A 17,985-nucleotide genomic window follows, 5' to 3' on the forward strand; every position below is an offset into this window, starting at 1 on the left:
AGTCAACACTAAGACTATCAACAAACTAGAACTTAACCCCACTCTTTTAGTAACAACAAAGATTGTGCTCTTATAGTCACAAAAAACACCTCCCATGCCAACATTTCTAGGACTATCTTTTTAAGCTCCATCAACATTAATTTTAACCAGACTCAGAGGAGGACGATCCCATTTAGTAAATTGATCTTCATGAAGGTTATTATTGGAAGAGATAGAAGGTGGAGAAACCACAAAAAATAACGACTCTTGTTAGAGCTCTAAATTTCGACCAATAATTCACTTAATAATCCCGAACCCAAAGTCAATAGGCTTCTTTTAGATTAGCCATAATTATACCCCAAGGTTGATTGATATGCCTAAGAATACCATTGAAAATTCTCTTATTTAATTCCCACAATATATTTTAACATATCATACTAGGACCAATATAATGCCACAAATTAAGGGTTTTTAGTTTTAAAAAAGGTTGCAGTTGAAGGAACATAAAAAAAGATGACTTTTCCATTATTTTCATTATGAAAACAAATGATACATTTATTCAATCCATTAACTTCACATTTCTCAAATTCAATATAATTAAAAAAAAAAAAATAAAACTGCACACCACATGAAAACATTAAATTTCAACAAACATTTAAGAAGTTAAATCCTTTAATCTTAAAATTCTTAATTTCATTGCCCATTTTTTTTTTTAATAACCAGCTTAGTATTATAAAGCAATACCATTTTTAATCAACACAAGGACAATACCACCTTCTGTGTACAATGCCTTCGTTTTTTAACCGTTTTTTCACTAAACATAACTGCGGTACGATTTTTTTACCGGTGTAGACTTTGGTGGACTTGTATAGGCAGTTTTAGGGAATTTTTGCATACAAGTCAGCGGAATTTCCAGGATAAAAAGTAAAAAGCAACTCCACGCTGTCTGACGCTCTAATAAATATGAAGAAAAATAAAATTAGAAAATCACCTTCGAATAACAAAATTAAAATGTACCCGCGCCCCCAATTGTTAACGATAATCGCAGGTCGCCGTCACATTCCACATTGAATTTTAAGGCCTTCTATTACTCCCCTCTTTAGTTTGCCCTTTTCTTAGCAAATTTTGCACTGTAACATTTTAACCTTTTGTTCCTTTTAGAAAATTTGGTAAATATATTGGATTTTGAGGCGAACGCTCCAAAATTAAAGACAATGCAGAGAACTGGTGAAGCAATCTCGTAGTTCCATGGCCTCACTGTGAGTATTTATTATCTGAGAAATTTAAATCTTGTACCGTTGATTTTATTTGGTTTAATATTATTTGTTTCAACTCTTTTTGAACTTTCCTGTTGGGGTTTTGAATTATGGGATGCAATATGTCGCGGTTCGAATCTCTCAGGATGCTGAAGTCTTACAATTGTGTTCTTTTTATTTTTCTTTGCTGGAGAGCGTTCCAGGAATGTTTTGCCGGCATTTTGTCTGTGCTTGAATTTGTACCTGCCATTTGGGCTGATAAGTAAAACCCTAATTGAATTTGCATGCCACATTACAAATTAAATATTAATTTCAATTTCGTCGACCTCCATTACGCGAAATTTCTTCTGCTTTTTGTGATCTGCCTGACTTTATGTATGTAACGCCGCGCAGTTTGAAATATTTAGCACCTCTTTTCAGCGAGGATTTTGCCTGCCAATTGTATGAATTTTCAACTTTATTTAAAAATTCTACCACTCTTTAAATTTTTTTTACTCGTCACAAGATTTCGTGGTTCTCTCTTGCGGAATGCAGAATTATGCTAGGTTCAGTTTTCTCGGAAAGCATTATCAAGTGTTTATAAGGTTTCTGCTAGGTTTTTACGATTTAGGGTTTTTTTTTCTTGTTGAATGTGGACGTAGACCCGTTATTTTCCTTTCCATCAGCTGTGAACTTAATCTAGGTATCTCAACCAAATAAACTGTACCCTATTCAGTGAGTTCATCACTTATTGTATTTAGAATTTTTGGGGTAGCCTCGTACTAATTGGACAACATAAAAATATGTATGATTGTGTCAAATCCAGAATATACTTCTTACTAGGCCAGTTGGTCACATGAATTGATGAATCAGGACAAACTTTGCAAGCCTTTATGTAGTGGATGGAGTAGTGGGAGCGCACAGTGTTAGAGTAAAATCACCTGTACACTTTATTTTTAGTTTGAAATGAAGAGTATTGGCATTAATTCATAGTAGGAATGCAGAGTAAAGATGAGAGTAGAAAAGTGAAAACACTAGTCATCTTGTAATGCAGTGGTCTGCGCATTTCCAAATAAATGTAGATTGAAATAAGAAAATCTTGCTCAAATATTAGATGGTTTACTCTTTTAGAAAGTAATACAGAAAGAAACAAAAATATTATCTCACCTTCAAATATGACCCAGAATCACAACTACTCATATGGGATAACATAGGGCAGTTTAGTAAATATTAAAAAACAGGGATAAATAATGATATCTTCAGATCAATTCAACAAAATAGTTATTGATGCATGAACCTTTATTTGGGTTCACCCAGGGTTTGGTCCAGGCACCCCGCAGGGTACCTGGGGTGCTTGGACTGAACCCTGGGGGAACCTTTGGCCATACCAAACCTGAGATGGTATGGGGGGCAATACTGCAGAACCCTGTAACATAGTCTTTATGTTAAGAGTAAAATCACTATATTATTGTCGATCTTCATGTTAAGATAAATAATTTTAGTTTACAACTATTTTAATCTTTATTGACCATCAATCTTTCCTCTTCTTGCCATGCCATTGTCTCCTTTCATTACCTTTCTCTAAAATGTAGCCTTGAGGTTAGGTTGCTCTTTCTCAGTATGTCTGCTGTAATGGTACATGACCTGACTTTTCTTTGGTATCTCCTACTACTCTAGCTTTTAGTTTTACATGTCCAATTTAGCTGTACAGGTTAACACTCATATAGCTATGGTGATCAAGCTTCTCACAATAAATGGAACGATAGATTATATATTTTTTTAATTCAGTTTTTTCCTGCAATGCCTAAACTAGCAACCATGATGCAATGCCTTATAGCTTTTTACATGCAATTAATCCCCTCATCAGTACACCCAAAATTTCAGAATCCTTTGTTACCATCACCGAGGCAGAATTTCAACTAAGATGACATGCTGAGGAATGGAGCGTAGGATATACTTTTTAATTCAATGTTTCCAGAATATGCTCAAAATTAGCACCTTCAATTTGACACTTGCCAGTTATTCGATATAATTATTGGGATGTCTGCATTGTTGCACTGGCTCAATCGTAATTGTGTTTAACTTTATATATTATAGCAGGCCAAAGGATTTAACATCTCAATGTATCACTGGATGGGTTTTTGTTTTGATGCTACCCCATTTGCTTTGTGTGGTATGCACCACAATATCTGCTAGCTCTTTATAGTATTAACCATCTGTCAGTACACCTGAAAGTTTGGGAAATGGGCATATTTGCTCACCTTAATTTTACTCATGTTCAACAATGTGTTAATAGCAAATATGTCAAGGAATTCATAAAGCATGTTATATATATATATATAATTTTAATTTGGCTCTTCCTTAATATGCTTAGCATGAGCAATGTTTCTTTTGAAAACATTTTTCATATGACCAACACTTGTATTAATTTCTAGACTGGCATGTTTCAGGACTATTATAAATTGCTGATTGATCTCGTGCTGAAGTTTTACATATAAAAAGCTAAGGTATATAAGTTGATGCTGAACTCGGTATCTTGAAATCACTTGTAATGACAAGTCTTTTGCAACATTGGCAGAATTCTTGTTATCCTATTAAAGTGAAATCAATTTTATGGTCTGATTCAAGAGTTAATTCACCTAATTGAGCGTTTGTGAGATTTTTAGGAAGTTACTTCTGGAAATGAAAGTGCTTTGCCGCCTCTCTGTGACATTTTCAGATGTAGAGGTTTTGTGACAACTGTTTGTTGTCTGAAGGTATGTACTGCCTTTCCAACCACCAAACTTTTTTTTCTGTTTCAATTCTCTGCTTATTTTGCAGTAGGTAAATGAACATTGTAGGTGATTGTTATAAAATATAAATGCAATTTCTTACGTGTGTAATAATGTATAAGTTAATGCAGGAAATGGTAGCTATATGACTTTTAACTCATGATATGAGTTTCAAACAACAATTGAATCCTTAAAAGTAATATGTCACATATGTGACATGATATCATATTATAATGTTAAGCATCAGAATTTGAAATTGTGAAATTATATTATGTGATAAAATGCAATTTTACCTAGCAGAATTTATTTGTCAAACAGTTTTTACCTGTCTCACAAATGAAGAATTCACTGTCTGGTGCAATCATGGCTTTTGTTCAGCTCAGTTTTATTGTCATAAAACACCTTGGAATGAGTTCCCTAAAGTAATTAATGGCTTTTTGTTGCCATGTTCAGTGCAGCTTGTAGCTTTGCCTATCACCAATTACTGTCTTTTGGAAGTTAGTCAGCATCTCAGATGGACAGCTCTAATGTTTTGATTTTCCTTTTATATGTGTGCAAGATAAGCTTCAGCAGTGAAAGAGGAAGCTAAATTTGGAAATTTCAACAAATATAGAGAAAAATATACTTTTCCTGTGACTGTTGGTTAAGACACAGGACTACTCCCCATACTTTATACCTCATTATTTTATACTGCTACTTCATATTGCTTTATTTTGCCTGTTTTGATTCCTATTTGCTTATTGATTACAGTATGTAAGTCTGTAACTACATACACACCATTAAACACCTAAAGCATGCTTTACACTACTAAGCTTCCCTAAACATTTTAAATATTAGGCTACATGTTCAAGGGTACAAGGCTCACCCGTGATTTCATAACTGGATATTTTTTGTTACCAAGCAATATATGATTCCTGTTGGTACTACTGATTGCTAAGAAAGAAACATTGCCTTGGGGAAGCAGGGAGAACAAGAGACATACATACATATTGAAGACTGAGAAAGAATAGGATCATGAACAGTAGAAGAGGATCTTTTTAAAATTCAATCAGCATATTAGAAGTGTCCATGCAGGGGTCATAATACGAATCTTGTATACAGTAACACAAATTAAATCTATAGGGAACTTAGATGACTAGCATGAGCTTTACTTGATCTGAAATAGGATCATTTAAGTTATCTAATTTAGTCACTTATTGTTCTCATCGAAGCTAACTTTCCTATGCTAAACAATTTCAAAGGCGGATTCTTGCAAGTGAGACACCTAGACTAAGTTTCAGAAGATTACAGTTGGAGAAAGAAGAGTAAGAGATGCATTGAAGGACCTGAAATTCAGAAGCGACTAGAACTGACATATATCAGACACTGTTGTTGAGTTTGTTTGGGGTTGAACATGTGTCACTAGTTCGACTCACTAGTTCGACTTCAACTATACTTGTCTCTGATATAGCCAGGAATGCAGGATGGTTCTGATTGAAGCTAAAGCCGTTACATAAATTGATGAGAGTCAGAGTCGGTGGGATGTGGAAGATTTAGGATGTGCCTAAAGGTTCATTTCTTGTTACGAGGGCACTTGGGTTTCCTTGTTGACTCTTGTAATTCTTTCTTGTTAAAGCCTCCAAGAGAACTGATTGTAAGTGATCATTCCTTAATATTTTGAAAGCAATGTGGTTGTGATTGTTACATTGTTTCAGCAACTGAGTCTCAGTGGAGCTGTAGCAGGGTTCTGGGGAAGTGTGAGAGCATTCGAGAGCTTGTATGGTATGAGGACATTGCTGTTTAGTGTAAAAGAAGTCTATGAGGGGCTATTCACCTAACCATTGTAAGAGCTCATGAAATAGTTGCTTAAGGTAGAGACCCCTTACCCTTGTGTTTTTCTCCATTGTTTGATTTGTCTAGGATATGTTGCTGTTATCTTTTATTTTTGTTGCTGTTTCATGTATTCACTTGTGGATACTAGTTTCTTTTTATGGTTTGTTATTCTTATCAACTCTAGAATGCATACATAGGGACTTTTTTTTCCCCATATATCTGCTCAGAGAACCTTAAGTCATGCAGTTATTATACATTTAAGGATGAATACGATTTGTTTGGTGAATTGTGTAGTGGAATATACACATTAATTATGGATCAGATTAATAGCAGCACCAATTATGGATAGGTACTATCTTACTTCAATGTATCCAAACATCACAAGTGCATGCATTGTAATATTAATATGGCAATTTTACCTCAGAATTGTAATGTATGCTTTGATTAGACATTTTTGTAAGAAATGGTCAAGCCTTTCAAATGAATTTGTCCAGCCCTATCAACAGATCTTTTGTGTTTGCAAAAGCTGTCATCTTCAATCTCATTGGTGACAGCTTGCTTATAAAAGTATTTTTACCTAGCTACCTGTTTAAAAGGTTTTTAATCAGAATAGGATATCTGTCCATTGAAATTATAAATGATAAATTCAAGTTGTCCTGCACAGAGGTCTTGAAGACTTTGGCTATATTTGTCTTTACCAAAGTACTTTTATGCCAAATAAGAGGGTTAAAAGAAAGGGGGTAGAGTTCTTTACTTTCATGGTATCTATGTTAAAGGTTCTCATTAGGATTTAGCATATAGGTTGTTGACTTTGGCTTGCAAGGGTAACTTGTTCTGCCTTTTGGGTAGACTCTATCTTTTTGATAAAAAAGGTAAAAACCATTTGTAGGCTAATATGTTATGCTGATGCATGGAAATATACATTTAAAGATTGCAAGTTTTTTCGTCATTAAACATTGTTTGTATGGATGCCATATTGGTGTGATGGATAAGATATCCATAAATATTGTCAAATTTTTACAAACAATTTATCCAGTTCTTTTCATCATTTGGAACCATTTTTTGTTTTGACATTTCCATACTGGAAGACATTCTCTGTTGTATAGATTGTAGTGGTGGAATCATCTGTTCTAAATGTTATTATTGCCCTTTTATTGTTCTGTTTGTTCTAGGACTCTTAATAATTGCTTATTTTATGCAACACACCATAATAAGGCAATTGTATGGTTCTTTTATTGCAGCTGAAGGGTGCTATTTGCAACTGGCCATCAATCCCCATAATAATGTCAGGTAAGCTTTTCTTTTCTCCAGATGTATTTGTTTTGAGATTCTTATTCTAAATATGTAAATATTATGTCACTCTTAATTACTCATCTTTCATGAACAGTGAATTGTTGCTCCAAGTATGTTAACTGCTATCCTTAAATTTGCAAATTGTTTAAAAAAAAAGGAAATTGATATTTTCAATGAAATTCTATTAAAGGCTTCTTTTAAGTTTCCTACTCTTTTATGTTTCTGTTTTTGACTGTAATTTTGTTCCTTTGTGCATTACTACACTACAATGCTAGAGAACCTAATTAATTCGTATTCATTGATCTTGCTTTTTGCCTTTTGTTGTTTATTGATATTAATGTGTTTTTTCCCATGATTTCAGTTTTCTGCTTAACTTACCTTGGATGTTACTTGGCTCAGATTGATTAGGGTAACAAATGACCTCCTCAATTCCAAAAAAAGCAAGGTGGAATTTTTTAACAAAGTTTTATTAGTTCGGCATTGTACTTTTACGTTTTCCAGCCTTTTATGTTTGTCTTTGACTACGAGTTTGTTCTTTTTCTGGCAACCATTGCTGCTACGTTGAAGAACCAAATTAATTCATAGTCATTAATATCACTGCTTTCCTTCATTCCTTTATTAACTTAGGGTGCCTGGGATATTACCAGGCCCAGATTGATCAGGGACATAGGTGGTCCCTCCGAATGGCCTGGCATGTGTAGGCATTATTGTCCATGTGCTTTGAGTGTGTTATCTGAGCTGTAGGCTGCTTTATTGCAGTGTGAGGATCTGAACTTGTGCTACCTTCGCGTCAGTGTTCCCCATTTAGCTGTGTCCCACAGCACTTTGGATGTTTTTCCTTTATTCTTTTTGGTTGTAGTGATTATTGATTTTTGCTCAATTTGGAATGGACTGTGTTGTGCTTATCATCTTCATATTTGGTCTCCAATTCGGTTTCTGCAATTGTAGAGTAGCAATATGCTGCTTAAATTTTCTTTATGCTGGAACTTTGTTTGGTACTTTCTAGCTTGGAAGGTTGAAGGCCCATTCATGCCATTAGTGGTTGATTTCATTCTTTTGTTTGTCATACTAGTGATCTCTGCTACCATGAAATTTCATCCTTTCATAAGGTTAGTTCTAACAATGACAAACAAAAGGCTGGAATTCAACCAGTAATGACAGAAATGATCAGAAGATTGGATCTCAACCTTCTAAGCTAGAACATACCACAACAATGTTCCAGCATGAGAAGATTTAAGCTGTATTTAGTAGTCCACAGTTGCAGGAACCAAATTGGAGATCAAGTATGCTGCTTTTAACGTGTGCATTATGGAATTCCCAATTCTGATCACTGCTGTCAATTTTGAGGTGATTAAATTGCTACTGTCGATTTGCCTATAAAAGACTTGGTTTTTCAGTCTGAACCTCATTTTTAAAGTGCAGATTTGGATTTTTCCAGAGTAGATTTGGATTTTACAGAGTCAACCAAACATAGGATTGATTAGGGCACACCTGAGGGCACTCATTCTTCAGCAAATATCCATTTCATTCTCAATCAGATAGGCCATATTATGGTGTGTTGCATAAAATAAAATTCTATGAACAATTGCATGTTAGGAACACTAAAACTATGAACAATTGCATGTTCCCTGTTGGTCTGCACGGCTTCAACCTAGCTGGGGGCTACCAACCTCAGACCTTTAGTCTGGTTTTACAAAGTGAAAAAAATAAAACTTTTGTATGCTGTGCTGGATAGAAAATCAGCATTTAGTTCACCCCCAGGCCCTCCAATTTTGATGATTTTTCCATTATTTCCAATTTTAATGATTTTTTCATTATTTTTTATTATTTCCAAATTTTAATGATTTTTCCATTATTTTTCCATTACGGTGAGTTTAGAAATAGAGTAATAGTAAATCAGTTATTTCCCAATCTAGGTTTGGGTGTACTCCTAAGTTTATGAATTAGAGATCCATGAGTGGCTCAAGTCCAAGGTCTTATTTATTTAAATTGTTGGGAAACTTTACAATTTCAACATATTCCTTTAGTTGCCTCTTCAAATAATGTTCCTCTAGAGCGATGACTCCTGTTTATCCAATAGGAATTTGATTTGCATTATATTTTGAATGTTCTGCAAGAAGTGATTTTTTCTATCTGGTTGTAGCACATAACCACACCATTTTTGCAAGTCTTATATAGGATGGTTCCGCAAGTTTTTCAGTGCCGTACAACTGCATCAATAAGGGATCCTTGATGTGTCACGTGGATGTCGACTTGATATTCATCTCTTATTGAATATTTGTGATTTTATTTGAAACCCCCTCTTTATTTGTAAAAAATGCCTATGGTTAAGTTAAAGCTTTTCTGTGGTTTGTGGTGCCCTTCTTGCCTTCCTTGATGCCCTTTCTATTTAAATTTACTTTCAGCCATTCTCTAGAAAGCACTAGTAAGTTGTTGCTTTTCTTGTTTGGTATGCTTATTATTTGTAATTTTGAAGGCTGTGGTGTAAAGAATCCTCAGGATACCAACTTTCTGTACATGGTCACTGTTTCATAGGGTTTGCTGAATTTAATACTTGAAGTTTGAAATTTGTTCTCCTAAGTATCACCATTGTCCTTTCCTCTACAGTACTTATCTAAAATCCTAGTTGATAGGCAATATAGTATGTGTTTGGATAATTTCTCTTTTAGGGGACACTGCAGTAACTTTGATCAATGGGCAAATTCTTGTATCTTTCCATCCATCAGATATTATGTACACCCCTGTTTTGATCCATGAATCCTTTATGGGCTTCAAGGGGTCCTTTACATATTTCAGCTCTTTGTCCAATATGGAAGTACACACCTTCTCATAACCTGGGCCCTTTAACCCCTTTGGAGCCTTGTTAATTGATCTCACCATTTTTTGCCAATAAGGTGAGGGAACAACTTTATTTGCTAATCTATTAGAATAGAGTCATCTAGCTATGTCTTGCTTGACAAATTTGTCTGCCCTCATTGTTAAATGATGTTTCAAACAGTCCCTTTGCTCTCCTATGTGACACATGTTGTTATTGAGTCATAGACAAGATGGATAGCCCTATGTAGGTTCAAGATTGGAAGGTGATGGAGAGGCCATCGATCCTTTCTCTTACTCTTTGCCAAAGGATGAGAAGATTGGTTCCCAACTGCTTCATCTGCTTTTGCGTGCTCTTCAATATATGCCAATACTTGCACCTCTGCAAGGAGGTCTTTACGTTTTAGCTTTCTTGGACAATTTTTGATGCCTTTTTGAGGGATAGAGCACAAATGTGCTTTCACTCGATTGTATGAGCTCTTATATGGTTCGTTGCAATGAGAACAAATCCAAAGAAGACCTCCTCCACCTGGAAGTTGTTCTACCATTTCCACATATTTCCAAAGGGTAGAGTTTGGGTCTGTTTTAATGCAGGATTTGTTCCGCCATTCTACAAACCAAAATGAAAAAAACTAAAACAAACCTAGAGAGTTCATTTCAACTTTAAAAGAAATGCAAAGAAAAATTTAAAAAAATACAAAAAACAAAAAACAACAAAAACCTACCTCTTTTGTTGAAATCTTCCTCTTCAATGTCTTTGAGAACAAATTTACACTTGCAACCATGTTGGAGTAGCACAATAACCAGCTAGGAACAATCAACAATCAATCGTCAACTCTCCTTGAGAAATGACAAGCAAAAAACAAAGTTCAACAATGGAGCAAAGAAGTTTTGTTTTTCATTCTATTGTGCAAAAATGAAATAGGTTTTACCTTGGTGTTTTAAGAGGTCAAATTAGGGTTGCAAGGGCCGGGTTTGCCATTTTGGCAAACAAAAAACTTTTAAAAAAAAAAAAAAATAACATTTCAGTCAAATTCTAACCAGGTCCCTTGTAAGGCACTGAAATTCTTCACAGGTTCATCTTGGGTTTGCATGGCCGAACCCACAGGCTATGGGTCTACAGGGAAACAAACTTGGACTTGGGGTTGACCTTGCAAAACAAAGAGAAAAAGATACAAAGGTTTTAGCAGAGGGAGAAGGCCAAGACCCTAATGGCCTCAATGAGCTCCTAGGATCTCTCTAGTTGCTCTAGGGAGAACAAATTCTCATTTTCACTAATCATATATTCATATGTTTCCATGTTGTTTCTCCTTAGACAGTCTCACATTACGGCCACAGTGTCTGCCATGTCCCCATTTTCAATGGCCATTTCAATGCTGATGGCATTTTCCACCTAGTGTTTGAAAGATTTCGTCTTCAGCTTCCTCAGAGCTCTCACAGGCAGTTCTTGCATAGCCAATGCTACTAGGCGGTGGACGACCCTCTTCGTCATGTCATGGTCACCGGTGGTCCTTGCAATTTTATACATAAATCGTTCGAACAATTTGGCATTATGTATATGGGGGCCATCAAGCACTCCTTTCAATGATCTTCTGGATGACATCTTCTTCAATGTCTCCACTGTAATCAAAGATCTCCTTAAGCTATGCATCAACCGACTACTGTTGATAGTGGCATTCACATTCCAGGATGGAAACGAACTCCACCTCCTTCTAACTTGATGTAGAAGAACCCACCATACTAAATAAACTATGGATGTTTTCGGTTCAATATCGCTCTTTAAAGATAGGGGCATTGCAATGGCCGTCGATAAGTCATCTCATCTCCATATCCCGAAGAAAATGGTTTCTATTTTATACGATCACCATGTGGATTACCATATCTTGCTGTGTCAAGCCTTCTGAGAAGGGGTCACATTGCTTTGATGCATTTGAAATCTGCAGGATGCTGGGAGAGAGAGTGAGTTCGATCCAAGTTGTTGAGTTATCCGAAATGATGGACTCACAATCTTGATCAATGGCATGATTTGATAGATAATCTGCCTCCTTATTTGCCTTCTGATACATATGCTTTATTGAAAAGTCCATTCCATTTAGCAACTCTCTATGGTGAACCCTTGCTGGTTCAATCCTTCAACCTGCTGTAATTTATTATTCTTTTTTTTTGTGTTTTAAATATTGGAGATGGTCTTTCAGAAATAGACAGAAGGTGCAGAAGGGTTTCGTTAATTCTCAACACATATTGAAAGAATACATGAAATTAATCAACTAAAGCAATAAACTGGAGAATTTAGAAGCATACCCGTAGGTCCTTAGCCAATTTATTGAATTAAAAGAATTCAATCAGCAACTTACAAAGTTCTGATTTTTTATTCTGAAACAATTCAGATATGCTCTTATTTAATACTAAGGCACCCAAACAGTGGAAGATGGTGCCAATAAATGAGCAAGCTGTGTGTTTGGGAAAAGAAACCTCCAAACCACAGAAAAATTAATAGCAAAATAGTAAATAGGAAACCTACAACAAATCTGCCTTGTAAGAAGCCAAATCTGTCCCAATTTAATTCAATTTGACTTCTGAATGAAGCCAACCAAGCTGCAACAATTCGATTGATCTTTCACAATCTCAAAGCTACTGAATTCTGAAGATTGCATGCTTTCCAAAATAGGTCCAAACCCTAGCCGCCATAGCCAAGTGCTCAGAAGAAATGTCAAATGCTCAATATCAATGAATGAGGTTTAATTACATCTTGGCTGCCTAAATACCCAAAAAGTACGATTTTTGGCAATCGGGTTTTTAAAAATCATAACTTGCTTTTAGGGTTCCCAACTTAACCCTAAAAGCAACTCCCAACTTAGGAGATATTAAATTTTCACTTAAATAAATTTAAGTGATGCACTTTGTGGTTTTATTTTAATATTTCATTAAAACATTAATTGCTTGTGGGAATCACTTAATTCATATCTCCCTCATTATTGCTCAAAAACTGAATCTGTCAGAAGCTGGGGCCACTGTTCGCCATGCCAATGAAAATAGGACCATGTAGTTTTTCCCTAAAAATTAGGAAATCCTCATATAATGTCAGAAATTGATGAAACGAAGACCAGAACTGAACTCAACACTGAACTAGAACAAATAGACAGACCACTCCTCAAGATACTGCATCACTGACCCCCTTATCCATACCCTGTTAGCCTACAAGGGTCCAAAAATAGGCTAACTCCTCAAACCACTATCCCTGACTAGGATGGGGACATTACACTCTCAAATCTTGCTTAACCACATTGTTGATTTTCAGCTTGAAGCTTTATTTGAAAATACTGCTCGGATCACATTAAGAGAGTCACCTTCGATAGCAATATGTCAAAGGTTCCTTTCTGTACGTAGTTTCAGGCTGCCAAGAAGAGATGCATACTCAGCATTGTTATTCGTGCCATCGGGGAGTTTGACTGATCCTCCCCATATCAATTCTTCTCTTTTGTTTTTTATTATAAAGCCAGCCCCCAATAGTCCAGGATTACCCTTGGATGCACTGTCAAAATTGAGCATGAATTGGCCTTTTGGCGGAATATATATATATATATATATATATATATATATATGAGCATGAATTGGCCTTTTGGCGGAATCTATATATATATATATATATGTTTGATAGATGCCAAAGGGCACTTGGTTTAATGGCAAAGTTTATGTTGTAGGCACCTAGATGATGCTGAGTTCAAGTCGTCCATATATATAACCTCAGGAACTTTTAGCTTGGCTTGAGCTAGGTGTGGCCAGAAATGGGGGCTATATATATATATATATATATATGTTTGATAGATGCCAAAGGGCACTTGGTTTAATGGCAAAGTTTATGTTGTAGGCACCTAGATGATGCTGAGTTCAAGTCGTCCATATATATAACCTCAGGAACTTTTAGCTTGGCTTGAGCTAGGTGTGGCCAGAAATGGGGGACCTCATCCAGCATGAATGCATTGCATTAATGTAAACAATCCAAACCTGCAAACCCATTAGCCCAATAGGGGCATAGAACCCGTGACCACGCCAGCCCACCAAGGGTTTGGAACACAAAGACAAGGGCATGTACACCAACCGCTTCAACAAGAAGGTTCAACCCTACAAGCACATCGTATCAGCGAGACCCATGATCACAATGGAACAGCGGATGTTTGAACTTTGGTGGCTACATCAACAATGCCATGATTTAACCATCACTATGCATGCCATGAATGGTGCCAAATTTTATATATAAAATATATTATATTTAGTTTTTTTTAGATGTTGAACAATTTTATGGATTTATTACCAAATTCAAATTTATATTAGGTTAATTTAATCACAATGTTTTTTCCAAAAAAATTCATTATCAAACTTAATCCAAATTTCATTTTTGCGAAACTCAAACTCGAACACAAACCTTGTGACAGTTTTCCAGCATAGTGTGGATGTCTGCCAGTATTGCACGGACAGATTGGCTTTTGCAGAACAGTCAGGATTCTGCTGCCCTTTGGATTTGTATTGAAAATTTAAAAGTGATCAATCACTAACAAGGACCATTACCTGTAAATATAAAACTTCTTACTGTTTGAATAGGGATGACCTTTTGGAATTAAGCCATTCTTGGAGATCTGTAATCCAGAATCTGAGGAATGGGCTTAGATCTATTTTGGAAAATAAATTTAATATTTCATTGTACAATAACATAGAAACTGACCCAGGTTGCGAAATAATTAATTTATGATTTTCACAAGTTATATTTTTCTGTGCTCATAGGAAAGTTATTAATATAAGGAGCTCCAAGCTCTTATCCTATATACATCATTCATCTTAATGATGGATCAGGGAGTCTGACCTGAAATATTGATGTTGTAATACATTACTATTAAGTATTTCTTATAAGTATATGTAAAGTTTTAATTGACTGCACAAGCTTGAGTCTCTGACATTTAGTTTCTTAACTGTAGAGATGTTTATGTTTTATTTATTTTAAAACTTGAAATTATGGTGTTATTAGATTCTCTATGAGGTCTGCTTATTTGTTTTTCTTTAGTTAGTGTCATAGACTCATAAGATACACTTAGTGGGTGCTACGAGTTTTAGATATAACTAGCTTTCTATGAGTATCTGTAGTAATATTTGTCATCTGTCCTTTTGGGGATGTGGTTTATACAAAATATTCTTCCTTCCTTAATGCATTTTTTCCTGCGTATGGAGTCATGCAAGTTATGCAAACAATTTATTGTACAAATTTTGAAATCTTTTTACATAGTGGAGCTATGCAGGTTTCAAGCTGATATTGTTATGAATAACAGAAAGATCAACTGTTCATATCAAGTCATGCAAACAATTTATCATACACACTTTAAAATCTCTTCGATAGTGGAGCTATGTGGGTTTTACTTTTAATCTGATATTGTTATGGAGAACTGAATGATCATCCTTGATTGTGAAGGAAAATTAAAATGAGTAGGGTTGCCCTTTGCTTTTGGTCAGAGAGGTAGATGGAAGCTGAGATCACAGGTTTCACCAAATTTTGGCTGTGAAGTTTGAAATTTGGCAGATTTTAAAGAACACCTAAAAATTCACTGTAAATCACCCGGAAATTTGTATGGAATGTGTGAAAATCAGATTCACTGGTAAAATGCTTCATTCATCTTAGCTGAGGAAGGATTACATTATATAGAAGTTACAAAATACTGTAGCGATTAATTAACTACCTACTTCTAACTACTTGTTACTGTAGACATTTAAGATGTCCAACAGCCAGTTACATTATTGACCATTAACAGTAATATTATTAAATATTATTCTAACACCCTCCCTTAATGGTCAATCTATCAAAAAGACCAAGTTGTCCGTTGAATTTTACAAACTTATCTGGGCTTAAAGACTTGGTGAGACTATTCGTAGTCTGATCCGCTGTCGGAACATACTGCAACTAAAGTGATCCGTCTTTTATTAGTTGGCGGATGTAGTGATAATGAAGCTCGACATGCTTGGTACGTTCATGGAAGACTGGATTTTTGGCCAGTTTGAGCACCCCTTGATTTCAGTATACAAGGGAGAAGGACCTACTTGCGGCATCTGCATGTCAGAAAGCATCCTTCGGAGCCAAACTGTCTCACATGCGGCCTTGACTGTTCCTCGGTATTCAGCTTCGGTCGAGGAAAGAGCCACAATCCGTTGCTTCTTGCTGCTCCAAGTGACGACACTAGTACCCAAACGGAATACGTACCAAGAAGTGGATTTTCTGTCATCCACTGATCCGGCCCAATCTAAGTCAGTATAACCAATCAGCTTTGGATCGTTGCACCTGCCATACAAAATGCCATAGTCTGAAGTGCCTTTCACATATCTCAACACTGGCTTCGCTGCAATCCAATGATCAGCTTTTGGGGCTGTCATGAAGCGAGAGATGTAGCTGACAGCAAAACAGATGTCAGGTCTAGTGGCAGTGAGGTAGATGAGGCTGCCTACTAGTTGCCTGAATTCAATTTCATCTACTGCAAGCGAATCAGCCTTGGCTGATAACTTCAGCCCTTTCTCCATAGGTGTGGAAGCAGGTTTACAATCTTGCATTCGAAACTTGTCAAGCAAATTGTGGGCATACTTGGACTGTGAGATAAAGATACTGTCATCTGTTTGCCACACTTCGACACCTAAGCAATAATGGAGAAGCCTCAAATCTGTCATGTCAAAAGCTTGGCACAAGTCCTGTTTGATGGCTGTAATCAAATGTGTTGAATTGCTAGTAATGATCAAGTCATCCACATAGACAACAAGAAAAAGGATATATCATCACCAGATAGTTTGACATACAGATTAGTGTCAGAGGGATTGCGCTGAAAACCATGTTGAACCAAATATTGATCAATCTTGAAGTACCAAGCCCGAGGGGCTTGCTTCAGGCCATAAAGGGCTTTTACCAATCTACAAACCTGATGTTCCTTACTAGGAACCTTGAAGCCAGGAGGTTGAGTCATATAAACATCTTGCAACTCACCATTGAGGAATGCACTCTTAACGTCCATCTGGTGAAGTTTCCATCCAAATTGAGTTGCAATGGCGAGAAGAAGACGAATAGTGCTCATCTTGGCAGTAGGAGCAAAAGTCTCCTCGTAGTCAATGCCCTCTCGCTGTGTAAAACCCTGAGCAACCAATTTGGCCTTGTACTTATCAAAAGTACCATTTGCATGATACTTGACTTTGTAAACCCATTTATAGCTGATAGGTTTCTTCCCAGGAGGCAAATCATAAAGAACCCAAGTGTTATTCTTCAGAAGACTATGGTATTCTGTCTCCATAGCCTTTTCCCACTGAGGAATGCCTTTAGCCTCGGAATACGTTTGGGGCTCATGGATGCTGTGGATGTTGGCCATAAGTGCAAGGTTGATTGTATTTTGCTGCTTTCTCTTGCGGCGAACTGATCTATCCTCAAGAAGCTCATCATCACGAAGATCTCCTATAGTCTTGGCCCACCATTTAGGCTTGAGGGTAGAAGTACCAACATCTGGCATTGGAGGAACAACATCCCTTGGAGTTGCCAGAACAAAGTCATTTGGATGCGAAGCCTATGAAAAATCAGGTGGTGCTGGATCAGTAGATTCCTCATCTTCAGAGTCAGAATGCTCTGAAGCCCTCGCATCATGGAAACCAAGAGGAAGACGAACACCAACATCAGGAGTCTTCATAGTCTGAGTCGCAGGACTAGGAGCAGTAGAAGGCATAAATGGATCAGTCTTCTCATCAACCACAACATCACGACTGAAAATGAGACGATTTGTCTCCACATCAAACAACATGTAGGCCTTGTGGTTGTCATTATACCAATAAACATAAGTGTTTGGCTCTTTGAATCCAGCTTATCACGCTTGGCGTTTGGAATCCAGACATGAGCGGTAGAACCAAAGACTTTCAAATGGCCCACTTTAGGCTTGCGTCCTGACCAGGCTTCTTCAGGAGTCATCTTCTTGACGACATGTGTAGGTGACCGATTTAGAAGGTAGATTGCAGTGTAAATTGCTTCAGCCCAGTATTTCTTAGGAACATTGCGATGCTCTATCATAGAACAAGCC

General features: G+C 36.4%; 2 protein-coding genes across 6 annotated transcripts in view; one reads left to right on the top strand and one right to left on the bottom strand.

Moving 5' to 3' along the window:
* The first annotated feature begins 932 nt into the window (after window positions 1-932).
* Window positions 933-17,985, top strand: part of LOC131045782 (uncharacterized) — a 38,974-nt gene continuing 21,921 nt past the window's right edge. For 3 of the 5 annotated variants that reach the window (XM_057979379.2, XM_057979383.2, XM_057979381.2), the window contains exons 1-4: window positions 933-1,238; window positions 3,665-3,721; window positions 3,881-3,970; window positions 7,039-7,087. The gene's annotated coding sequence lies outside the window, so the exon portion shown is untranslated. Of the gene's footprint in view, window positions 1,239-3,664; window positions 3,722-3,880; window positions 3,971-5,226; window positions 5,836-7,038; window positions 7,088-17,985 lie in introns of all 5 variants that reach the window. The other 2 variants (XM_059221427.1, XM_059221428.1) reach the window with 2 other exon arrangements.
* Window positions 1,548-16,459, bottom strand: LOC131875883 (secreted RxLR effector protein 161-like). Its single transcript, XM_059220591.1, has 2 exons — window positions 15,986-16,459; window positions 1,548-1,667 (listed from the first exon to the last, which is right to left on the bottom strand). Exons 1-2 carry the CDS (start codon window positions 16,457-16,459, stop codon window positions 1,548-1,550), a joined length of 594 nt encoding a protein of 197 aa, XP_059076574.1.

This window comes from Cryptomeria japonica, chromosome 5 (assembly GCF_030272615.1).
Source record: "Cryptomeria japonica chromosome 5, Sugi_1.0, whole genome shotgun sequence".
In the NCBI taxonomy this organism is placed as follows: domain Eukaryota; kingdom Viridiplantae; phylum Streptophyta; class Pinopsida; order Cupressales; family Cupressaceae; genus Cryptomeria; species Cryptomeria japonica.